Raw genomic sequence first — 25,881 nt, forward strand, 5'->3', positions numbered from 1 at the left:
AGAAGAATCAAGTTAAAGTAACTGCCAATAAATCTGATAAGAATATTCATATATAATGGAGTCAGTCTTTTGTTTTGGAGTTGGAATTGAGTAACACCATTGCTGAGGTCAGAGTTGCGTAAACATGACATATGTGAGATCAGGAAGCGGCCTTGTGCTTTCTGATCTGACCTGCATAGTCTGGGGTTGGAAAGATGGCCTGGCACATGGGGAGATCAGCTGGAGGAGTGAAGAGAATCATTAAGGTTGGGAAAGTCCTTCAAGATAATTCTAACTGACAAGTTCACCACTAAACTTCAGTGCTGCATCTACACAACTTTTAAATACCTCTGGGGATTGTGACTCCTCCACTTCCCTGGGCAGCATTTTCAATACTGGTCAACCCTTTCCCTTAGTTTTTTCCTCATAGCCAATCTAAACCTTCCTTGGCACAACTTGAAGCCATTTCCTCTTGTTCTTACCATCTTTTACCTGGGGCAAGACATCCCCCCCTTCAGTATAGTTTGTGGTAGTTGTAGAGGGTGATTAGGTCTGTACCCTGTTTTTTTTTTCCAGGATGACTAATCAGAGCTCCCCCAGCTGCTCCTCATAAGAGTTGTGCTCCAGAGCCTTCCCCAGCTCTGTTGCCCTTCCCTGGACATGCTCCAGCACCTCAATTGTTTTTTCCTGAATTGAGGGACTCAAAACTGAACTCAAGGTGTGGCCTCATGAGTACCACGTACAGAGGCAAGGTCACTGCCCTGCTTCTGCTAGCCACACTGATCCAGGCCAGGATGCCATTGGCCTTCTTGGCTAACTGGGCACACACTGGATCATGTTGAGGTGCTATTGACCAGCACCCCCAGGTCTTTTTCTGCCAGGCAGTTTCTCTGCCAGTAGTGCTGCCTGGGGTTGTTGTAACCTCAGTGCAGGATCCAGCACTTGACCTTGCTAAACCTCATGCAACTGCCCTTGGTCCATCAATCCAGGCTGTCCAGATTCCTCTGCAGGGCCTTCCTGCCCTCCAGCTGATCAATATTCTCACCCAACTTGGTGTCACCTGCAAACTGACTTAGGGTATGTTCAAGCCTCTAATTGAGATCATTGATAAAGATGTTAAGCAGAAATGGTTAAGTAAGTCTGCAGTATCTCTTGCAAACCATTGGAAATGTCTCTGAATGTATTTGTTGTCTTTCTCCTTCTGGATGGTGATGACAGGAGGCAGGGAAGCTTGCACTCTTGATCTCCAAACTGTCATAGTTGAAGAGGAAATTCACTTCAATGTTCCCAGTAAAACATTACCAGTGTTATGCCAGTTAGGAGGGGCTGGGTAAGGAAAACAAGGCTTTGAAACCTTTCATATAGATTTGGTCTCTTTTGCATTAACTATCAGCAAGTAGGTAAATGTGAAACTATTTTTAAATCTTCTCTTTTCTTCTGAAATAGTTTGGCACGGGTTCTGAAGCTTAGTTGTTGAATAAAGGAACTTCCCAGCAACTGCCTTTGATTACTTCTAAATGTAGGTTACAGCTGTCCTTTTGGGAAAGGCACATAGCTCAGCATGTGAGAAACTGACACCTTTTTCTCTCCTTTTCAGAGTATCTCCTCTACAGAAGTCCGAAATAGTAGACATGGTCAAGAAACACGTCAATGCCATAACACTTGCCATTGGGGATGGTGCCAATGACGTAGGAATGATCCAGACAGCTCATGTTGGAGTGGGGATCAGTGGCAATGAGGGCATGCAGGCAACCAATTGCTCGGATTATGCCATTGCACAGGTCAGATGCAAGAATGAACAACTGCCATATCATCTTTGAGAAATGCACTGTGAAGCCTTTTAGTGCTCGATGGGCTTCTTCTAAGCTAGAAGCATCTCTGATTGTTTCCTTTTCCAGGCAGCTGTCTAAAACATATTTTGGAAATATTTTGGGTATTTGTTATGATTGTTCTTCAGGGCAAAGCCCCACCTCTCTTCAAAGTTTTAGTTTCCTCCTGACAACTGTACAGTATCTTGGTTCTTCAGTAATCAGGGGGAAGCAATTTCTGTGATGCATGTGTTAATATGCTTTTAAGTAACTGATCTGTCTTAGTGCAAACTCTTTTCTTAGTATAATTTGGTACTATAACCAGGTATGTGAGAATTTGACTGTTTGGCAAACTCATTTGAGATGTCTCCTCAATCTTTATTTCCCCCCACTCACTGTGTTGCATCCAAGAATTGATCACAGTTCTAGAGAGCTAGCCAGCATTTTCCATTTTACATGTGTTATTTTGGACATTATTTGGGTCAGTGCTCCTAAACTAGTTCATCAAATTCAGAACTGATTACTGCAGATAAAAAGAAGAGTTAAAAGCCCTTTTTGTTTGTTTTGCTGAAGAAACCACAATTTAGAACCTAGATTTTGAAAGAAAAATCAGAAAGGAAGAAGATGCTTCAGCTGCTGAATATCCTCTGCATACTGTTTGCACTTGAGATGCTGTGTGTGTTTGAGATTGATGCAGGGCAAAACCAGATCAAGCTGACAGGAAGCAGAGACAATCCTTTGTCTCCTCAGTGACCAGAGCTTCAGCTGATGTTCCTTCTCTTCTGGCAGAGTGTAGTTCAGATTTGTTCTACCAAGTGATGTAAAATATTACCATCCTTTGATAGCTCCCAGTAGAAAGTGAGGTTTTGAAAAGGCAGGGATAATGCTGCTGTATGCACAGATAACTGTTTATTGTGGTAACCCTTTTGAGAAGCAAAGTGGCAGTCTTGTATTGCTGCTCTGACCTTTGATGAAGAACACTGAAGAACATGAAGCTTCAGGTTTGAATAACTGCGACCTTTCACAAAATCTATCTTGAGAATTTTAGGCATTTTTACCAAGTTCTTCTGTCATAAACAGTAGCATATTCCAAATATATACCAGTATAGGGACTGCCATAGCCATTGTCTCTGGTATCTCTTAATGAGTTCCACATTTTTAATTTCAGTGGATTTTATATAGCTTCTGCTGTACAACTTAATAGAATACTCCTTACCTGGACTTCCTCAGATCATTTATTACTTCTGTTTGGTCACTAAGCATAAGCAGCAAGAGTTTTGTCTGTAGAAGGCTCTACATATGTTATTTCTTTTGTGTCACAGTAGTGCTAAGTCCGAAGAAGTAATTCCATTCCATGTTCATGTGTTGCTTTTGCATTAGGAAAAAAAATCCCTGTATTTCAGTTTAGTATTAGAACATGGAAGCTGCTCTTCATTTAAATTCCAGTCAGCAGGTTACTGACAATAACAGTAAATCTTTTTCATTCAGTATGAAATAAAAGCTGGTAAGAGCAGCACCAAATTGCAGCATTAAAAAAATAGTGAAACACCGTGGAACTGTTTTTTTGGTTTTGTTTTTGTTTTTTTGGGGGGGTTTTTTTGGATTTTTTTGGGGTTTTTTTGGATTTATTTTTTTTTTTTTTGTGATTGTGTAGAAGAATTTGTACTGATTAAATTAGAAAACATATTTAAAAATCCCTCTGGTAGAGGAGACTAATACTGTGTGGTAGTATGTGCTTAAAAAAAGAAAAAGTAAATTAGTGTTCAAAAGAAAAACTTGATCTCCGTGGAGTGTATTTCTTTCAGTGAAGACATATAACTCCCACTAAAACATTACTGTATGTGCATGCCTTGAAGGCAGAGTATGTTCTTATTGAGTAATTTAAGACGACCACTGTAATGTAGCATCTCATGTTCAAATGCTATTTCAAATACAGTGCTGCCAGAAGCAGGCACTTAGAGAAGAGAGGGTCTCTATATAGGCTCATTTGAGATTCCAGGGAGAATCAAAACATAAACCAAACAAAAATAAAAAGCCAACTTGTGTCTGACTCCACTTGAAATAGCTTCCACAGGTGCAAGGAGCATCTGTTTGAATCATCCTTTTCCCTTGAAATGATATTGCACCAATGACCTCTATTTAGAGAATTCCCAAATCAAATGACCTAACTAGTTAGAGAGACAGTAGTAGACTTTAATAACTTTTTTCTCAGTAGATAGCTTTATCATCTTAATCTAGAAAACATCTGGTGTCTGTCTAGGGACTGTTTCCTTTTCTTAATTAAGGAAGCTTCTTTCTTCAACAAATGTTCTTGTTTCAGTTTTCTTCTTTGGAAAAATTGGCTTGTTTTGTGAATGCCTTTTTGCTGTCTTAAAACTCCCAACATGCCATCACCTCATCCTTTAGTCAAGATAGAGTCTAGAAGAGAATCACTGTGTAAAAGAAGTTATGCTAGGGTTGATACAGAGACAACTGTAAAAGCTCACACACTGTTTCACAGGTAGGCTGGCCAGATGGTCATAATGTTTCCTGCTGATTTAAAATGCTGTAAATACAGGACCAGCCAAAGAAGGGCAATGTCTTGGTAGAGCCCTTGTCTGTACTACTCTGTGCCAGTAGCTGTGTATTTGCATAATATCAGCATCTTAAGCAGATTTAAATCTTTCCCATGTCTTAATGGGACTCTTCACTTGGGTGAGCAGGCTCTGTGTGTTCTTTAGGCTCTGAGTATCTTCCTTGGTGTGCTCTGTAGTGCACTCATTTTCATGAGAGCACAGACAAGAGCAATTAATAATGGCAGGATTTTTTGTTGCCTTGAGCTTTCAAGAAGACCACATTCAAGATGCTCACTTGTTAGATTCAGCAGAGAGAGATTCTCAGGCAGTTTCTGACTATTCTGCACAAGACCTTTGGGATGGCTTGTAAGGACATCATGGCAAGTTTCCCATCAGTTTGGTGGTGTTTTGTTAGTGATTTTGATGAGGAAAGTTGTAGCTCTCCTGCAAATTAACTTGAGGCATTTAGGGGTCGAACAGGTCAGCTACTCCCTTGGGAGTGTCCCAGTTATAGCTCTAGCTCAAGTTAAGCAGAGAACAGTGAAGCCTGGTTCACTTTTGTTTTCTCTCCTTCTCTGCTGGCATATCCTAACAAATCCAAGTTGCTGATGCATGGGAGAGAGGCTGTCCTTACAGGATTTGTGGTTCAGTGATTTCATTGCTGGAAAGCATGGGAGCAGAGCTGCCTCACAACAGCCCTTACTCATTTAATGTAGCTTTCAATTTCAGATGAGTTTTGGTTAAAATAAATTATTTAGAATCTAAATATAGGAAGTCAGGGTTTTCCTGTCAAGTCACTTTCTGGAAAATTAAGTAAAGCAAATTACCTTAAAAATTACCTTCAGGTACATACATGCTAAACAGTAAACACAGTCATCACTTTGAGCTGTGGGTATTTGGGCAAAAGAGGAATGGTGCAGGTCATAAAAAGGTTCAGTAACAAAGCCAAGACTAGAAAATTGTTCATTTCCCAGTCTGGATTACAACACTGGCTCCATAAAAGTCCATTTTTAAAAGTTCTGAATTTGAACTCCAAATTAGCATTAAAAGGTACACAATTATACAAGATTCATTTACTTGCCCTTTTTGGCAAATGTACCTTGCTTTATACAAAACTTTATAAAACACGCAATCATGTGCATTTTGTGGGCAGAAAAATGTTAATCTAAATATCTATTCTCTATAATTGCATCTGTTTTCCACTTTTGTTCCACTCTTGTGTATTTTATTTCAGCTCAAGACAGTTTTGATTATTAGGTTGTTCATTTTACACAGAGAAAGGAGATTCTGAACCTTGTAAGCCCTCAAATATTGATTTTACCATCAAGATTGTAATATCAATTGAAGACGTTTTGCCACTTAAAGCCACTTTTTAGAACCTTCAGAAGTTTTGCTACAAAAAAGATTTTAGCTTTAACTATTTTAAGAGTTGTTTTTTTGTGTATATCTTCTGTTAAGTTGTTTAAACATTGTGCTTCAGCTTTCAGAGTTGAAAATTTTACTTTTTCTTGAGGACAGGTATTTACCTTCAACCAATGTTTTTAGCAATTCTTCATGTATGTAAATACTTCTTTTCTGTCTTTCAGTTTTCCTACTTGGAGAAGCTACTGTTGGTCCATGGTGCTTGGAGTTACAATAGAGTTACCAAATGCATACTGTACTGCTTCTACAAAAATGTGGTTTTGTATATTATTGAGGTAAGAGTAACTAAATGTATGGGCCTCACTAGTGCTTATTCCTTAAATCATCTCTTATAACCAGAAAAGCTCACCCAAATTAATTGAGCAAGACGGACTGCCATTTTTTTTTTCCATGTTTAACAATTTAAAATTCACTTTCCCTCCTCAAATCATTTCACTTAAATCTTTTAATGTTTGTAAAGGAAGACCAAAGGCTTTCATTACTGTGAAGCTTTGGATGTGAGATATCAAAGTTTATTCCTTCTGTGCAAACACTTATTGAAAGCATATTTGTATTCATGGAAATATTTCAATTAAGGCTTATATTTATAAAAATTGGAATTTGGGGGCTAAATATAAATCAAAAAGTTCATTTAATAGCATTTAATAGGCAAATAATAAACTATTCAAAACTATAGCTGTTGCTTCCAAGTTACAAAGACCACTGATAAGCTGGAACTAAAATTAGTTTCCTTTCATTTTTGGAAAGAGATGTCATAATTTTGCAAATGACGTTCATTTACAAAATGAATCAGGTTATTTGATTTAATAATTAAAACATAGCTGTATTTTGAAAATAATGTGATGGAAGATGTCAAGTACTGAAACTGGTTTTTAAAGAGGCCTGGATACTGTAACTACCATGCCATTTCATCATGCTTAAGATAGGAGTGTAGTTCTCATGCTGCAGAGTATCATCTTGAATTGTACAGTTGAGCAGCCATGAAGGAGGTTAACATAAAATTGCAACATTTATAATTAGGCAGGTAATTATATCAATTAGAGGAGGTAGTGGATATTTTGCTATTCAGTAAGTCATATAATGATCAGAATGGTCAGTATTCCTGACTCCATCAGGGTTTGATCATCTTCTGTGTATGATGTTAGAGAACAGATATTGTTCACTAACTTGTTCCACTTTTCCTGTGCTATTTCTGAATTAGCTGTTATCTGTTAAAATTTCAATAGTCATTAGTCTACTGCAAGAGAGTTATCCTATACATCATGTTTTTAGTAAGGGTTTTAACGTGCTGTTGGAGATGATAACAATATTTGTGCAAAGAAAATATAAATGGCTTTAAAAAGAACTCTTCTGTCACTGTTGAGGCAGGACGGGAATGAATAGATTCTGACTCAGAAGGCTGCTGAGAGTAAAACTCCGATTTATTCAAAATACACTGCTCTTTTATACAGTTTCGCAAGGGTCAAATGTATTGGTTCTGAAGTGAAAACAACTCACTCCATTGGTGCAGAGTGCTTGACGCACAGTGATAGAACTTAACTATAAACAATGTGAATAACAAGAGATATAAAGAATTCTTTACACTCTTTCTCAGCACTTTCCCAGGCTTTTTGCCTGGCTAGAAACTCTCAGTTTCTTTCTTTGACTGAATCTGAGACCCACACTCTTCTAGTGTATTTCTTACTGAGCATGGTTGGCTGTTGCTGGGGTTTTGCCTGATCGTTTCAGAAAATGCTTAATAGCTTCATGATTTTCTACCAGGATTCTTTTCTCTATTTGAAAATTAGTTTTGGAAGTCTTGCTTGTAGCTTATTATAGCACCATGTATCTTTGTTTCTTTTACCATAGTCTGACAAATCAAGTTCTGCATCAAATATTGTATGGCAAAACTCTGCCTTCTCATATAAGCATCTGTGCAAGGAGTTGAATACAAGTGAAGTTTTCTGGGACCTCCATCCTGAGGTAGCTCAATTATTTGACCCTAGGGTGGAATTTTATTTGCCAGATATCTCTACATGATACATATAATCCAAGCCTGCTCTGAGAATATGAGGTTAGAGGTTCTCTCCACTGTCTTAGGCCATGTTCAGCTCTTTGTGCATACTGCCCTGAGCCAAATGAGCTGTTGTGTCTCCTTACATCCATGACTGAGGAGGAGTCAGTTCCACCCAACACCTGAGCACTGAAAAATGTCTTACAAGATGCAGCCCTGCACCTCAGTTACCTCTCTGTGCTTGTGCTGCGTAGAATTTGGAAGCAAGTTTAAGGCTTTAAGGGAGATGAAGTGACAGAAATAATCCTGTCATCCTGCAGCAATGGGAAGAGCTCAACTTGGTTCTCCCTGGTGAGTTTCCTTTACTAGCAGCCTTAAGGAACTTCCCCTCCAAAACTGTGTAAAAGTAGCCAAATTGCCTGGAAACCCACGAGACACCAGTTTAGGTATCCTAGGGATACAGAGTAGAGAGAAGAAATCTTTAATTCCCTCCTTACCTTTACACAAAGAAAAAGAGGTTGTTTTGTGTATGTGCTGTGAGACTTGGCAGTGTTGATCAGTTTGTGCTATGGAATGATGCTCATGAAAGAGGTACTCCATGAGGGAATAAATCCTTCAGCTTGAGAGATTGGTAGTTAAATGCCTGGCACTTCTGCACTGTTGCTTATGTATATGGTGTGTTCCTAATTGTTTCCCAGTGCTCTGGACAAGTTTAATATTTACCCATACTTTCTGCTTGGATATGTGGTGTATGGGGAATATCCTTTTAGCATCATAATGAAACAGGGATTTGAACTGGAGCTACTTTCTAAGTATCTTCAGAAGGATTGTACTAAGTAAATATTTATACAGTTGAATGAAAAAGCACATCATGAATATGACTGGCAATTCTACCTTTGTTACTGTATCTGTTTTATTTCAGTGGAGTTGTAACACCTGAGGAATAGATATAGTAAGCCTTATATAAATGGCTTTTGTAGCAGAGAGGCACTGGGCTATCATAACTCTTATTCCCTGATACTTTGCAAATACCAGAGGGAAGGAAGAGGTGGTGGTCCAGCTTGGCACGCAGAACATCTGGACAGATCTTGCAGAGGGATGCAAGTTAAGGCATTAGGATTTAACTTAATTAAGTAATGGTTAATGCTTGAGATGACCATATTGCCGTCTCTGTTCCTAGCATCCCAATGTTGATGTGCTAAAACCCCTCATATATTAGAAGTTCATCTTGATACTAATTATGCACATGTAAACCTGGAGGATCCAAAGTGCTGCATCTCTGAAACATTAAATTTACAAGCTGTTTTTTCAGGTTCTAGGTTAAAATATAGAATTTGGAGTTTCGTGAAAAGTATACTCAGGTAATTGTTGTCATAGGGTTTACTCCTAGGAGGTGCTGTGGGGTTATGGCTGGTGCTTACCTTTCTGCAATGGCTGATTCTTTGTGGAGAGACAGGGGCCCAGGAACTGATTTCAGCTGCTTTGATGACTACAATGTATGCCTATATTGAGATAATTCCATGCAGCTAGAGAAGTGGTGTAGCAGACAGCAGGCCTTGTGGCTTAGTGATTGCAGGGGCAATGGAGCTGAGAATGTATTTTCCCCCTCTCTTGAAAAGGCCCTCCTAGTGTTTTTCAATAGGTGAATTTTAAGTCATCAAGGTAATAAAGTTTAGTGAAATCTGAAAGGATTTTGTCTTGGCTTAACAACTGGAAACTGTGTTCCTCTCCTTTCTCTAGCCTGGTCTCTCCTTTACCATTTCTTCATCATTGTCCTGCCATTCTCTTGATTTCTCCCCTTGATTTTTGAAAATACAAAGCTAAGCGAAATATAACTAAAAAGCACAAAGATAAGCAGGTCCTGAAAATTCAAGTCCTTTTGGTGTGATTCTTAGCCCGATTTCTGAACCCTTGTATATCGCTGCTGCTAAGGTACTTCAGGGTATGAAGTTGGGGTTCCCTTACTTATGGACTCACTTATCAAAAAGGGTGCAGAATCTAGCCTTTCCATCCACAGAGCTGGTTGACAGATTAATTGCTGCTTCTTTCCCACTCTTGACTATCCATACTGGGTAGTAGTAGCAGGGAGATCTGCATGGAAAGCTACCAAGATGGCCACAGGGATGAAATGCAAGTATAAAGCCCTCTCATTGGTGTCCATGCCTGTATTTCCCATGTCAGCATGCTCTAGCAATGTGCACTAAATCTGTTTCTAAAGAAAGCCAAACATTCAGCATCATCCTTGAGGCAGAAGACCAGTGACAAGGTTTCAGCTTTTAAAAGTTTGACAGACAAATAGCTGAGCATACTCACAAAATACCATTTTGTTCAATTACTTATGTAGCTGGCTTCAAATTGAGTAGTGAAACAAAAGATCTGTTTCACATCTGTTGAGCAGATATGTTTAACTGGAGATGATATAAAGTTGTCCTGTTGACATCAGAGCTTTGAAATATAGCTGATTTCAAATGTAAAAGAATACAGGAATGTTGCTTTCATGTCATGCTTGGAGAAGTAGAAACACAGTAAGATCAAAGGTGGTATCAGAAATATCAGGTAAGAGTTCAAGGCCTTTGGGAATGGTTCTGTGGAAACGGTAGCATGGAAGATAGCTTTCAGGCCAACTCAGTGTGCAGGAAAAATGTGCTCAGTACTTCGCTGGAGCACATTGGTTTTTTGAAACATATTTAATATGAAGCACTTTTGTAGTATATATTGCAGAATGAGTCAGGGGTGGGAATAAATGGCCCCAGTGTCAAGTTCTGGCAGTCTAGAGCCATGACAGAGAAATTAATGGAAAGGGGAGAGTATAATGTACATACCTTGGTTGCTGCATAATTTTAATTTCTACTTTCAAAATCCAGAGACAAATTGTAAGCCTAGATTAGAAAGCTGTTTCTTGATTGGTGATTAAAGGGAAGTCTAATATCTGAGCAGTGTTAAACAAGATAAACATACTGAACAACAAAACAGTAAGACCATACTTTTTATTCTAGAGCTGAATTTCCAAGTTTCAAAAGCTCTGAGCAAATAATACCTAGATAAATATAAATAACAATACCTATATAAACATGCTTTTAAACAAGAGGTGATTTTTTGAGTCAGCAAGGGTCGGGCAATGAGAGCTATTAAGTACTCCACACACTCTTTGCGGTCATGACTTCAGATGAGCTGATAGAGCTGATAACACAGGCTGCAAAAGCACACATTAAGTGTTGCTGCATGAGACCTTGCATTTTTTTTTCCTGTTTTCTTGCTTTTCCATCAAACACAACAGGTATTTTAAAAAATATGGAAAGCAGGCATGGGAATTTCAACTCTTCTCCAAATGGTAGGCAGAAATTAATGTATCTGTTATGGTACTAAAAATATGCAGCTATAATGCTTCTGTGTGCTTATCCCTGATTTATATGATCTGACTTCTACCTACATCTCCGTGCTTTCTGTTTTCAATTGACTTTGCTACTCTTCAGTTACAACCAGGCAATAGAAAACCTTAAGCAAGGGAATTTTTACATTAAGTTCAAGACTGAAGTCTTGAACTGTTGTCATATAAAGCAACTTTCTTTAAAAATAAGAGTAGTCTTTTCCTCCAGTGTTAAATTAAGGATAAGAAGATATGGTTGCAAAACTTTCTTAGAAAAATAACAAGAATAAAGGCAGCTGTCTTGTCTTCTTATTCAGATTATTCAGTTGCCTGTTCAAATACTTCAAATGCCAGTAGGTATTTAATAATCATTACTTCTCTGCATGTACTCAGTTGGTGTGGTAAGCTTAGCACAATGCTCTTATCATGGTGAAGCAAAGGAGGAATGTGTGTGATCCATTTTGTATCATTTGGGAATCTAGATTTGGTTTCTCACAAATGCGTACATATCCTGAATAAGTAACTTACTCTTTGTAGACAGGTACTTTCAGACAAAAAGGTGGGATTCAGTGTCCTTAAGATTGGTATCAAGTTTAAATTAAGTGCCTGAGAGAAATTTATGTAGTGTCCATGTAAATAACCTTTGTGGCAGCTCTGGGCTCATGGAGAGCAGTATAGGACTGGCAGGTATGTCACAGGAACTGTGACAAACCTGTCTAAAGCAGCAGTACTGAGAGGCCTGTCTTAAGGTAACTGAATCCTATCCAGAAGGAGAATCTTTTTTGTTCTGTTCTTATTTCATCTTGAAACATATAAAAGAAAATCATTCCATACCTCTCAGCTTGGATAATGTTCATCAGTTCAAAAGTGCAGAATATTTATGGAGGATATAGTACAGAACTTGGAAGACATGAAAAACACAGGAATGAGTGCAGTGAGGAACAAAGCTTGTGAAACTCAGTATTTTATTTTGATAATTTGTGGAAGAAATTATTTTTCTCCTGCACTGTTCATCAGCCTTGTACACAGGTTTAACATGGAAAAGACCAAGAACAACACTGCCCATTGATTGCAGGCTTCAATTCAAGAAAACATTCTTTAGTAGCAATAGTTACAGGAAACAGATTTTACAAGGAGCCTGCCAAAATTCTTGGAATATTGTAAAATATAGTTTTTAGAATATTGTAAAATATAGTTTTCCAACCTAATCCAAAATTGTCCAGATAGTGCTTTGCTTTTTGTTCCTAAAAATATATCTGAATTCTTTACAGTACCTGGTTTATATGCTGCTACTGACAATTTGTTCTCTATCTCTTGTCTGAAGAAATTCAGCATTGTGTATAGGCTGGTCTCATCAATTTTAATCCACGACTGGCTTCTTGTTTTTTGGCTTCCTAATTGGGCATGTTAATCCCAAGAGTTTCCAAGGAATCAGTCAGGAAGATAAATCTGTGCTAATTTTCCTTTCTTTTTGTAGTGCTATGCACTGCACAGTGAATCATGAGAGAGCAGTCCACCTTCCCAGAAAACCAAATTGGTCCAGCTATGTAACGGCTGAGTTTGATTTTTTTCCCCAAGCATGATGGAAACTATCAGCATTACTCTGAATTTATGAGCACTGCCTTGATTATACCCTGCAGCCAACAGAACCTGTACTTTTTTAACATTCCAGATATTATAAATGATAAATCAGGTTCCTTTGTGTGGTCTCAAAATCTCTAGATGAAATGCCCATCAGGTTCAGCACACACTGCAATAGAAGAGATGTACTCTGATATTTTATTGGACACAGGGTATGTTGAGTGCCTGGATCAATTTGTTGTATACATTTACAGAAGAGGAATATGAATGGCAAAGTGGTTCCCCCCCCTCCGCCCCTTGGAAAAATGTATGCTTAATTTGGTGTGAAAAATCTTAAATTCATAATATGGTGGGCTTATTCCATAGCAATGATAGTATTGTTCTCTAAGTTTAAGGCCATTCAATGTGATATATTTAGTCATCTCCAGAACAGTGTATTCTTCAAAGCCAGAATCCTTTCATCAGTAAAGGTTTTTTCACTTTAACTATGTCACCAACAAAAATACAAGTTCATGTTTAGAAGAGAGATAGCCTAATATGAAGAAGCTTTTACTAGGGAAGATCAACCTATATTATGAAACTTAGGAAAATCCAAGCCTAGCTTTTTTTCCATCACAAAACCAGCTTTGAAATTCAAGAGTTGGTGTTGAAAGTGTAGATAAACCTTATAATGGAATTACTTGTGCTTAGCACTTGAATGCTGAGTTTAGCAATGCTGTTCTGCACTAAAGGCATTATTTTGAGGGAGTTTTTTAAAAATGCAACACTAACAGGCGCATCAATGCATTTATGGTAATACATCTACTCACAAGTATATCCTTTTGACTTGTGCTGATTTTCTTTCTGGCCTATACCCCTTTAAATGGACTTCCTATAGTAGAGACATTCCTCATATGCATGGGAATAACTGAGAGCAAAGTTGAGTCCTATGTGTGAAGCAGGGTTTTGTGAATGTTTTTCTTTTTGCTAGACAAGCCAAGGGGCTGTCATGCTAAAGATGTGAGATTTCTCAATTTCTACCTGTACTTCATTGCTCTAAACAGCAATCTTCAAAATACATTTCTACAGCAATTTATTTGCCTTTCTGTGAGAACCCCGGGCTTGGTCAGGGGCCTCGTGTGGTGGTGAAGTCTCTCCTCCAACCCGTGCTTCCAAAGAAAAACTGCGCAGGCTCTTGCTGTTCGGTCTCAAGGCAATTTATTGTGAGTTATCTAAAAGATTGTCTTCTCGGGCTGCGGCTGCTTGGTCAGCGGCCTGGGCAGAGGCACACACACACCCTGACATCCTCTCTATCTGCTGTCTTCTTCTTCTCTCCCCCGCCCAGGGCTGCTGCTATATTTTATAAGATATATTACGTATTACATGTTTACGGTTTTCCCCCAATACCTACAACGTATATTACAAAGTGCTTTTCTACTCTAAACCAATCCATAAGTGCTAGCATCACCAAGAACATGGAGGCGAGGAAGAACAGGATCAGCCCACTTTCCTCCATCTTAGAACTTCTGACCCCCATGTACAAAGTGAAAACCCCCCTGTACAGGTGCTAAAACCCCCCTGTGCAATACTAAAAAATTTTCCCCTCTACTTTTGTAACTACTTCTACTGTACTATCTAACCCTTTGTGACTGCTTGTTCTACCTTCAAAGTTGGTAACTCATTCCATGGCTCAAACTCAAAATCACAGCTGTTTGCAGCTGCCTGCCAGGGTCTAAAATGCTTCCAACCAAGGCCTGGAACCTCTAAAAATGTCTGAGAGACATTTTGAGTTCCAACACCTTTCATAGAATAAGCTGAGTTGGAAGGAACCCTCAGGGACCATCAAAGTCCAGCTCCTTGCCCTGCACAGAATATCCCCAAGAGAGTCACACCTTGTGCCTGGGAGCATTCTCCAAGCACTTCTTGATCTCTGTCAGGCTGGTGCTGTGACCACTTCCCTGGGAAGCCTGTTCCAGTGCCCAACCACCCTCTGGGTGAAAAACCTTTTCCTAATATCCAGCCTACACATCCCCTGGGGCAGCTCCATGTCATTCCCTTGGGTCCTGTTGCTGGTCACTAGAAAGATCAGAGTTCTTGAGAATGGCAATACACAATGCTTAGAAAGGAGGCTGAGGATGGCTTGCCCTGGTGCCAGTGCCTGCTGACAGTTTGGAGCAGTGAGTCTAACTCTCCTGTTTAGCTCAGAGGCAGTGGTGTTAAAATGACCATGTGTGTGTGTTCTGTTCCTTAAACACAGCTTGGAAAGTTTCAGTCTTCCAGGGAAGAGAAGAGCAGAATTACTTCTACTCAATTAGCTGTATCTGCTGGAGTTAAATCAGATGTTATCCTCATATTTAAAAACACTGCTTAGCCTAGGTGTGAAAAGGAGGTTGCTACAGTTCTTTTTGGACAGCTCTTTGTAAAGCACTTTTCAGAGTGATGGCGGGTGGTGGGGGTTTGGAAATGCTGCAAACAAGGTATAATACTGATTCACAAGTCATGCTTTTCTGCAATTTCACACTGTGGAATTCAGCTTCAAGCCCACTTTTGGAAATGCATGGTGGCTAGCCTGTGTGCAGTCTCACTGAAGTGAGTGAATAGTAATTACACTTTCTACTTTCTGGAAGGTTGTTTGGAAATAAAATGAATTTATTTCTTGAAGCCATGTACTAGAATACTGTTGTGTGAGCCCAAGAAGTGCTGGTCTGTGTGGGCTGCGTTACCCTTGCCTGGGCTGAAGTCTGCCTGGCTGCCAGCTGCTTGCCAGCAGTAGGGTCTGGCTACAGCTTGGGATTTTTTGAGTGCAAGTGATCGTAACACTGAAATATTCTGGTTTGTGTTCAGTTTTATCATCTTTAAGCATTTTACTCATACTTTGCCTCTTTGTTCTTGGCAAGTTAAGCAAAAAAGCTAATTTTACCTGAGCTCAAACAGCAGTCTCATTGGCAACTTTTCCTTTTTAATTGTTGATAAGGGCATTTTTCTGGCATCTTTGTAGGCACTGCTGGAGTGTGTTTCTAAAGATCAGATTTTCTAGGGAGTCCTTTTAGTACAGATGCATGCAGTCAATGAATTATTAACTCCTGGTGTTGTTAATACCACTTCATAGACAATTCCAAAATCCTTCTGAATGCTAGCTCAGGAGTGTAGGCTCACCAAATTTTTGGAATATAGAATTTCTTTACAGTATATGTATCATGAACTGAGCTGGTCCTGATTATTTTGAGGTTTCTTGGGTTTATATGCTCATGACCCAAAGAAGCTAGGGCAGAGAACAAATTTAACTGAATACAGATTCCATTTTTAAATGCTGCTAGCAAATAATTTTGCCATTTTACTTAGATGAGCACTAATGATAAAAATACCTCTATCCAGTTTCACTAATTAACCACTAGAGATTGTTTTATCTTGGGATGCATAAAAGGCATCTGTAACCTAGTTTAAATATATGTGAAGGATTTAAAGTAAAATGTATCTTAGTTTGTCAAAGAAAAAATCTAGAGTATAGCTCTGGAATGCATGCCTAAGTTCACGGTCTTGGACCAAATTTTTTTACTATAGCAGGGTCAAAGGTAAAAACTATACTATGTCTCCCATGATCAGTATGCAGAGTAAATCTGAAGCAGCACAGGTGATGCTTTCAAATGTGCTTTTACAGCCTCTTCTACTGTAAAACCAGTTCAGTGGTTTGACTGTATTTCACCCAAGGAATATCTGCCCTGTCAGGAGATAGAGCTCTGTGGCTAGGGACATTAAAAGTAGGTGTTGTCACTCAATACCCTTGGGAGTCTCCCTTCCAATGCAGGAATCCTGTGTCACTTAACTGAATAGGCATTAGGAGGCATTGGTCTGTGTGATAGCCCACAGCAGGATGAAAGCTTTGAGTAACCCATCCAAAACAGGTTATCTTTCTCCTGTGTACTGAGATGGAGTCCTTGGAGATAGCTGTGACTGTTGATATGCTTCTGGTTATTTCTGTGATCTAGAGAGTAATTGCTTTTTGTAACTTCCTACATCACCTCTCTTTTCAACAAAATCATTTAGAACATGTTAAAATGCACTAGAAATGGCAAACACATATTTACTGATAGCATTACTTTTGAGTTATCCACTTTTCTTTACCGAGGTGTCAAAAATTAGTCAGATGTAGCTCCTGCCCCTGATATTCCACTGATAATTCATAATGTTGTCTTGTTACTTCTCTTCCTCACTATTTTGAACTCGATTCCTTTTGTGAGCTGTTGCAGTTTGAGTGTAACTGCTATGAAATAAAGGCATCGTGGACCAATGGGGATTTTGGGGTTTTTTTGGGCCAGGATTCACAGCCTAGTGTAATGAGGTCTGTGTCAGACAAGGGAGAGGAGATTTAGGACTAATACTTAAAGACTGAGACAACCATCTTTTTAACACATATTTGTGGGTATACTTAAATGTGGAGTATAAATGTCAGCAATCATGGGCTTAAGCTCAAACCCCAAAACTATACCCCAAAAGGCAGAGGAATTCCATTCTGTGGAAAACAAGAGCTAAGCATTCTTGATGCATGTTACAATCTGTTTCTTTTCAATCAAGACAAAGCTATGAAGAACCACTAGTGTCTTCCTGCAGTCAGAAGAGTGAAGAAGGTCAAAACTTGGTCTGCCAGCTTTTAAATGTGACAAGATTATTTTGCTTGCTTTCTTCTTACTGGATTTCTTTCCTTAATTGCTTTTGCTTGAATGCATTTTGAAAGGGAGGAGATGGAATACATTAGCCTTAGCTGTATCTAGCTTCTGCAGAGTTTCAGAAAAAGTATACATTATGAACTGTAAAAAATACTATATATGTTAGAAAAAGAAGTCCAATACTGTGTTTTCTCATCCAAACCCAAATAATGCTATCTTTGTTAGTAACTGACAATGCAGATGGAGTTTATTAGTGGTAACTGTCTAAAGTACATAGACAGCTCAACAGCAGCATAAGCTTAAACCTTCAGTAGGCAGTAACACCTGAACCTCTCAGCATTATTTGTGATGATGGTTCCTGTCAAGTTCACTTTGGTAGAAAAGTGAGTCTCTCTTTTTGTTTTGTTAACAGTATCTTGACCTTTTCTCCCTTTTGTTGCCAATGAATGACAGGTGTCTGGAGCAGCAAAGCAATGTGACACTCAGCTTGTGCTTTGTGTCAGCTCATATTCATTAGCCTTAAGAATGATGTGTGGGTCTGTACTACTTGGAAATGGGTTAATGCCCATTAATATGTTCTGATTAATGGACAGTATAGGGATAGACTGTTGAGTTTCTCCACCTTCTCCTGTTTTTCTTTTGTTTTCTGTAGTTGAATGTATAAATTAATGGCTTCTATAATGGCGTTATTAGTCCTTGTTTGTCTGCTGCAGCCCATGTTGGTGGTGCCATGCCATGTCCCAGCATCTTTCTCCACTAGGAGCTTTGTGCAGTGCTCACCTCCAAGGTGCCACTTCCCTTAGAAAGTCCCACTCCCTCTTGCTGTGTCATGGATGTTGCTGTACCTGTCACTGGGCTGTGCTTTTACCACTTGAATGCACAACTGGGCTGTGCTTTAATCTGACATGAACGTGCACTGCCATTGAAAAGGGCAGTCTGGTCTTCATGTCTCACCAGGGGTGTGTTCTTTCCTCTCTTCCTTGCCAAGGCATTAGTGTTTGCACAGCTGCAGGATGGGCTCTTTAAGCTTAGAATTCAGCCAGATGACCTTCCTGATGTACACAGGAGTCCTTGGACAAGAGAAAGGACCAGCTCTTCTGACAGAGGTATAGACTTTTGTCAGACTTTACATGTTATTTTAGTAAGTTAAGATGAGAGCCTTTGCTAATGTATATCTGCAGAAAAGACAAAAAATTTGGAGAGGTGGAGCAAATGAAGGGCATGACTTGGTTTTCATTATATCCCTAGTAATCTCCATGGCGAAACTGCTAGGGAACTTAAAATGTACCAGTTTTTCCCTTTTGGGCTGTCAGGGTATCTTTTATTCAAAGATATTGCAAGCACAGACCTGGGGAAGAAGAGGGAAGGAAGTTGAAAAGTGGTAGTTGATCCCAAAGATATACTTCAACAAAAAATCCTTTCCCTATGTCAGTCACATGTTGTGCATGAAGAAGCTGTGATTTCTCAAAACTGAGAATGCATCAGTGACTGTCATTTTAGCAGAATGTATGCATGATTGCTAGATTTTATGGTGTGTGATTTGTGGGGTGTATGTATGTGGAAATCTTTAAGAATGTGTGTTAGGCCATCTGGGCAGCAAGGAGAAGCTGGTTTGTGCTAAAGTATGAGCTACTTCTGCAATGGAGGAGTGATAAAATGACAGCAGAGAAAGTTCTGGCAGACTTTATTTCTCTGGAAGCAGTTACTACTACTTTTTAAGCAGCCCCTGATTTATGCTGAGTTGAATTAAGAAGGTAGGAGCAGTAAATCTAGGGGAAGAGGCAGGAATGTTACCTAAAACCAGGATAGTGCTTCAAGTGATGCCAGACATGAGAGTTGCCATTCTCTTCAAACTGACTGATACTGAGAAAGCATTGTAGGGAGGGCCTGAGAGTGAAAGTAGAACATTTTAAAATATGGATTAGGATTGGAAATCCTCATGTATTTGGCTTTTGGGAATGTAAAAAGTTACAAGTAAGCCTGGCAAACCTTCCTTTCTTGGACTTGTTGAAGGAAGGGGAGTGTGTGTTGGTGGTCTGTGAAGGGTTTCTGTGGGGTTTGTAAAGCCCAGTTTGGTTGGGGGGGAGGGGAGGTGGCATTTGGATAGGCACAGAGCTCTCCCGTTTAACTTTCCTCTATTCCTGAGGAGAATGACTGTTGTGTCTTTAGCAATTTAGAATTACCTTGTTTGCATTTTAAAAAGGATAACACACAGAATAATGCAACTTTTAGCATGATGATTTTGGCACCCAAATACACTGCTGGTATCTATATTGTTTCTAATTTCTGAGACTTATTCCTGCTCACTATTAGAATAACCATGCTCGCTAAAAACTACTCATAAGTATGGAAGTCTGTATGCCCAAAAGCTTGGTTTCAATTTTTTTTTATTTTTAGTATGATTTTGTTCCCTATAGTGCAGGTTGCCAGATCAGTAAATTATGCTCTCCTGAGGGCTCTCTTCTTGAGAAACTCAGCACAGTTCTGCTGGTCATTGCCTGTCACTCTTCACATAGCTGACTTCATAATAATCTGAGTGTTGGTGACTGACTGGTTTCTTGGGTGTTTTGGTTGTGTTGACTGATTCTGTCTTCCTACTTGTTTTACTGATGTGTCAGTGGGGAATCATGTCATGAGAAGTTTCAGGTGCTCGCTTTACCCACACTGGTATCTTGAGATTTGTTAGTAAATTTGTTACTGCTTTCTTATGAAAATGCAAATCTGCACATTTTTATTGCAGCTCTAAAGCAGCAATAAAAGATACAAGTGCTGGGTGCAATGAACTCCATTTGGGATTGTGAGCCCATGGTTAAGTTTCTCATTTGTAAGGAAAGTTGCTGCTGCATACATTTCTATAATACAAAGTCTAGCAGTACTCCTACATCTGCTGTCATGTTAAAAAATAATGAAGATAGATAAAACTTTAATTATCATATTTATCCATTTGGAAGTATAGCTGGAAGCCACTCCAGTGGGCAGAAAATGTCTGCTCTCTTCTGTTTGAACAGAGGCAATTACTATTTAATTCTAATAAATGGGGACAAACAGAACTTCACCTGCCAGGCTTCATTTATTTCCCCCTCCCTCACTGGCATCAGTCACATAAACTCCTGTAGTGAGTATGTATCTCATTTCAAAAAGCAGTTCTGGCAGATGGCTGCCTGCTTAACAGTATATGAAGAATGATATCCTAAAAAAATGGTTGTTGTATTTCATTTAAATAGTTCCTGATTCCATTGCAAATATGAAGTTGTCCTGGCCTTGTTTTGTGGAGTTTGATAGTGAGAGTAATCTTATGAGATAATGCTGTAAAAAATAAAATTTAAAAAGGTCTTACTATCTCTTGTCAACATTTGCAGAGCTGGTGTAAATTTTGAGGGTTGAACACTTTCCCCACTGAGTGCCTGGCTCATGCAGCAGTGATCCAAAATCATGAAGTACCTGCTTTTGTCAGACTTCCTAGACTGTTCTAGGAAGTCCTGAAAAATAATTTGGGGTAATACCTGCACTGTTCAGGTGCTCACTGCTATATCCTCTGAGACTGATAGCAACTACATCAGAGAATTAGAGGTTTAAGACATTGTCATAGAAATATACATGTTGTTCTGTTGCACTCATAGGTTTTTTCCTTCCAAACCATAAAAGGCTTCCTTCTGAATTGAATATGCATGTTTGTGTGTGCATCACCAGAAGTGTCTTGCTTACCAGCCATAAAAAATGTTCACTGTCTGCTGTAAATCAGAAAAATGCCTTTATAAAAGTTGTCATTCACAGCTGTTTCACTCTGTTGAGGAAGAGGAGCAGGAAAAACAAAAACAAAAAACCCAAGCAAGCTATAGTAGTACCAAAATTTAAACAGACTTATAGGTCTCTTTTTGGTGCTTCAAACAGCTGGGAGTCCACCACAATTCCATCTAATAATTAATAGTTTAGCATATTCTACCAATGATTAGTGAATTTCAGCTATTTCTTGAAAAGCATTTTGAACGGAATCCCTTGGATGCACACGTCTCTTTGTATCCTTGATGTATTTCTCAAAGAGGAGCTATTTCTATGTTTGCATTACTCTTGCTTAAACCTTCTCCCAAACTATTTTGAAATCCCCATTGTATGTACAACAGAAGAGTTGCAGTGTGCCAGACTTGGTAATTCCCAGTATTCCTCATCTTTAAAAGAAATTAGTTGCTAATGAAAATTTAAAAGGAATAGAGTAGAACAAGCATATTGCAATGAATATTTTCAGTATTTCAATTTGTGATGGATATTTCTCAAAATCTGAAACAAGTATTATTTACTGGATTTTATTATATGAATAAATTCTTCTCAATTATATCTGTAGCATTAGGAAAATTAATCTGATGCAGCCAAATAAATTGCCTCTGTGGTATGAGTATAAAATGTTTCTACTTGGTGTTGCTGAAAAGAAAGTTAAATTCAGCCATCTTACTCTTCCTTTTTTCATTGAATGACAACTTTTTGCAGCAACAAGTCATTTATAGTCACTTCCCTGTTGTACTGACACCTCCTTTACATAGTAATATAAAGTTTAAGGTAAACTACTGACATAAAGGTCAAGAAGAGCTTGAAGATACTGGATTTTGTTTTTTTCTAGGAAATATGCATGGTTTTGAGATGATATTGATTTAATGTGAGAAGACAGTTTTGTCAAAAGGCCATCTTGTTGGTAGATACCAGAAAACTGACCTTCAGTACTGTTTGTTTTCTGTAGTCACTTAAATTAGGAGGGAAATACCATACTTATTGTTTGGGGAAGAATTGGGGCAGTTTCATACTTTTTTCAGATTTCTGTGCACTGGTGACTCATTATGTCTCAAGGCTGTTTGCCTGTCTTTCTACCCTGTTTTTGGACATGTGCTTAAACCCAGTCTCTTTCATAAAGAATAGAAAAGCCTAATTAACCTGAATATAGAAAGATTTTACTCCGTAGTGTTTCAGTGCACTAAATAATTTCATCAATAATATCCAAAAGTGGCAACTAGGGAATTCCTGAAAGATGGCAAATTGTCTTTAGGGTGACACAAGATGTACTGTACTTACATTTTTAGTAGGAATGAGTCTTTTTAGAGCCCGGGGTGGGAGGTCTTAGGAAATGCAAGAAACTTGAAGAAGATACTATTCCAGCTAAGCCCTACAAGAAGATAATGAGCCCTATAGGCTCATGGTCATGCCTGTGACAGTCTCTATCCTGTTACCACTGGTCAGGATCAGGATGATCTCAACATCTGGAGGATGTTTTCTAGGGGGTCATGGCTTTTGTATTTATCACATAGATTATGACTACAATTCAGAAGTGTAGCATATGCATCATTATTGTTGGTATACATGTCAGTCTTTTCTATAAGAAAGAAAGGGAGCCTTATGCTATAGTTGTTTGTTCTCTGAAGTTACTCCTGCTGACCTGCCACAGGTGATCTTTTTTCTTCACAATATTTATGTTTTCTCATCTAGGCTTCCCTGAAGTGATTCCACTTGTCTTGCTTGCTCTTTCTCTCAGAACTTTTTACAAAGTTAAGTATTTATGTGATGTCTTGTATCATTTATTTCTATAAAATATGAGCCTTGAAAATGTAAAAGTGAGTCTTCATATTCCACTTTTCTGTTGCAATGTCACTGCAGAATTGAGAGGTTGGAGGGAAATCCTGATTCTTTATCTGATTTAATCTGTTTGGACCTGAAGGCAGATTTGCAACTGCCAGCTGACTGGGACAAATCCTTGCTTTAGCAGCCAATTAATAAACTCAGAAAGGAGAAGATTAGCATTCATGCTTAAAGAAAATCAGAAAATCTGTATTTTCAGCCACGTGAAAAGATGAGAATGCAGTGAAATTATTCTTATAGCTTATCAACAGAAGTATAGCAAAATTATTTTAAGTAGCGTGTAAATTATACGTATGTATGATTTACAGCATGGCTTTCCAATAGAGATGTGTGATGTGTAATACAATATATATACTGAAGTTTTGATTTGAACCTGAATAACCTATATGAAGTTTGATCATGTGTGAGTATTAAAATGGTTTACAGTAAGTAGTAATCAATCATAATAAATGACATGCGTTGATACCAGGTTGTAACTCTGCTAAGTGCCCACAGCATTGTCCTGATTTGAAGTAACCCACTGCCCTTAAATTGAGCACTTACACACACTGGGCTAAATTTAATTGCCAGGCAGTTTGCTGTTTGGTTTCATGGTACCACATAAGGCCAGTGTACTGAAGTCTTCAAAAAAATGAGGTGTCCAAAGTTTCAGGTCTTTATCTGTCAGATATGGTAAGGTAAAGTGTAGAAGACCTTTAGAGAAAAGACTGAGAGGAAAAAACACCTTTAAATCACTCCAGGGAGAGCTTCACAAAAGCAGGACCCAAACTAGTGCTTCTCTATTTTCAAAGCAACATAGGCAGGCCTAGCTGCATGACTCTCATTAAGTTCGTCTGAATCGTGCAGCTAAAGCCCCATGCAATGTTTTGAAAATGTGGGAAATAAAAATGGTCTTAAACCAGACATCTGGGCTTCTATCCAGTTTTCCAGTGATAACGTCTGAAGCATACCATTAATAAAGCATCATCCATGGGCTAAATTATTCAACTATAGAACTCTCTCCAGAAGGCTTATAAGTCAGCTTTACTTAAAAAAACAAAGGAAAAAAAAAAGTCAAAAGCTTCTGTTCACACTTCACTCTCAGCAGCAACCACTGCTAAGCACAAGGCCTTTTTCCTTTTTAAGTGTTTTAACATTTTTTCCCCCTTGTACTTTTCAAAAATTTTTTTTACTTTTTCTCAAAAATTCTCACAGGGTACCCATCTGAATATTTGGATCCTAATTTTTGCAGAATAGAGGAAGTGCTTTCTCTTTGCTGGTTCTTTTGTCTCAGGTGAATTTCTATACAGTCCAGGTGCCAGGATTGGAAAAAAACATGCCTTTTCAGAGATGTAAACCCTGTCTTTTGTATTTTGATGCTGACAGTAAGATAGTGATCTTAGTAACACTTTTTTAGAACCTTCAAACCTTAATATTAAAAAAATTCTTAATAGTGAGGAAGATGGTCTAATTTAACCACTTCTGGAGACAAAAGTCATCACAAGCAAGGTTTGGGTTTGCCTTCAATCAGCAACAACTAAGTTGTGTGTAGCTAAGAGGTTATTTTAAGATTTCCACTAGGGTAAGTAACTTGATCATATTACTATACTGTAGCATCAACTATGGAATCATTTCATAAGTATTATCAGTTTAACAAAGGTTTTGTTTTGTCTTAATCTGGTATAAGGTGTGAGAGGAATTACTAAAAATGTAATTGTGAAAAAGTGAGCTACTTACTTTGCTGTGATACAACTGTCTTTGGTGGGTTTTTGGAGCACTGGAATCTTTATAATTTGCTTGTAACCTCTCTGTCATATTGATGGTAAAACTACAGAGCAGGCTAAGGAAAGTACATCTGTAATGGCTATGGCAAGCAGGAGACCTGTCAGCCATGAGAAATAGGTTGCAGTATGCTTTTGTGGTGTACTTTTGTGCTTTGGGATTTTTTTAAAATTAGCCAAGGTATAAATTGCTTTGCGGCAATGGATTTACATCACAGTATATGGTTCTTCTTTATAAAACATTGAAATTGCTGGTTATAATTCTAAATCTAGAGCTGTGTTGAGAAGAATAATTGTGCTGTATTACAAATAACCTTAAAAGGTTTTAAAATGTCCATACAAATAAAAAACAACTTTTATGTGGGTTGTATGTTACATCTCGGGTGAGAGACCTTAACACTGAGTGAAGTTACAACCTGTAACTACCAATATTCTCTTTCCTCTTCTGTTGTTCTTTGGGGGAAATCTGACACAGCAGTTTTGAGTACAGTATCTTGTTCTAAATACAATTTAACCTGCAGCTTTATGCAAGAGAATGAATGTTAGTTGGTGTTATACGTGCCATACTCTGAACTTGCCATATCAAAGGAATGCTCTTTCTTTGCTGAAAAGTTGCTTTCTTCTTCATTTTTATAATCATGGGATACTCAGAGTTCCCGGTGCTCAAAAGGAGTCTTATAAACTGATTTCTTCAGAGAAGCATCTTGTTCTAGGAAAAATTACCCAAAAGTAGATCTGGTAGTTCCTCACTTCTGGTTGCATCCTCCCTTACATCTCTGGCTGCATCTCTGACAGTGGACAGAAGGGAAAAGCTTTGTGGGCTTCTATAGAATCCAAGTGTGTGTTTTCTTGCCTGTGGTCTGTTTCTTGGTATCTGAACTTGAAGTCTGGAAACGTAAAAAGATTGCTTTGTACTTCTGGGGGCAGCCCAGAACTTTTGACTGTGATTTTTAGGTGGGTTCAAAACACTGGGCTCAAGTGCAAGCCTTTACATGAAGCAGAGGATAGTGCAGCAGTTTATTCCTACCTGGCTAGGAAGGGAAAGGAACATTATATACAGGACACCAGTGAGTCAAAGTTGAGGGATTGCCTCTCCACAAATATCAACATGTCAAAAAGCTGATTATTTGGCAATATCAATACACTTTGTTGTA

The 25,881-nt window shown here is 38.5% G+C and overlaps 1 protein-coding gene across 6 annotated transcripts in view; it reads left to right on the plus strand.

The window, feature by feature from the left end:
- Nucleotides 1-25,881, plus strand: part of ATP8A2 (ATPase phospholipid transporting 8A2) — a 317,425-nt gene that overhangs the window by 164,062 nt on the left and 127,482 nt on the right. For 5 of the 6 annotated variants that reach the window (XM_021530648.4, XM_085580328.1, XM_085580346.1 and 2 more), the window contains 2 exons: nt 1,577-1,760; nt 5,929-6,039. In XM_021530648.4, the coding sequence (XP_021386323.3) occupies nt 1,577-1,760; nt 5,929-6,039 (295 nt within the window). The remainder of the gene's footprint in view (nt 1-1,576; nt 1,761-5,928; nt 6,040-25,881) is intronic. The other variant, XM_085580332.1, reaches the window with a different exon arrangement.

Source organism: Lonchura striata, chromosome 1 (assembly GCF_050655825.1).
Source record: "Lonchura striata isolate lonStrDom1 chromosome 1, ASM5065582v1, whole genome shotgun sequence".
Classification (NCBI taxonomy): domain Eukaryota; kingdom Metazoa; phylum Chordata; class Aves; order Passeriformes; family Estrildidae; genus Lonchura; species Lonchura striata.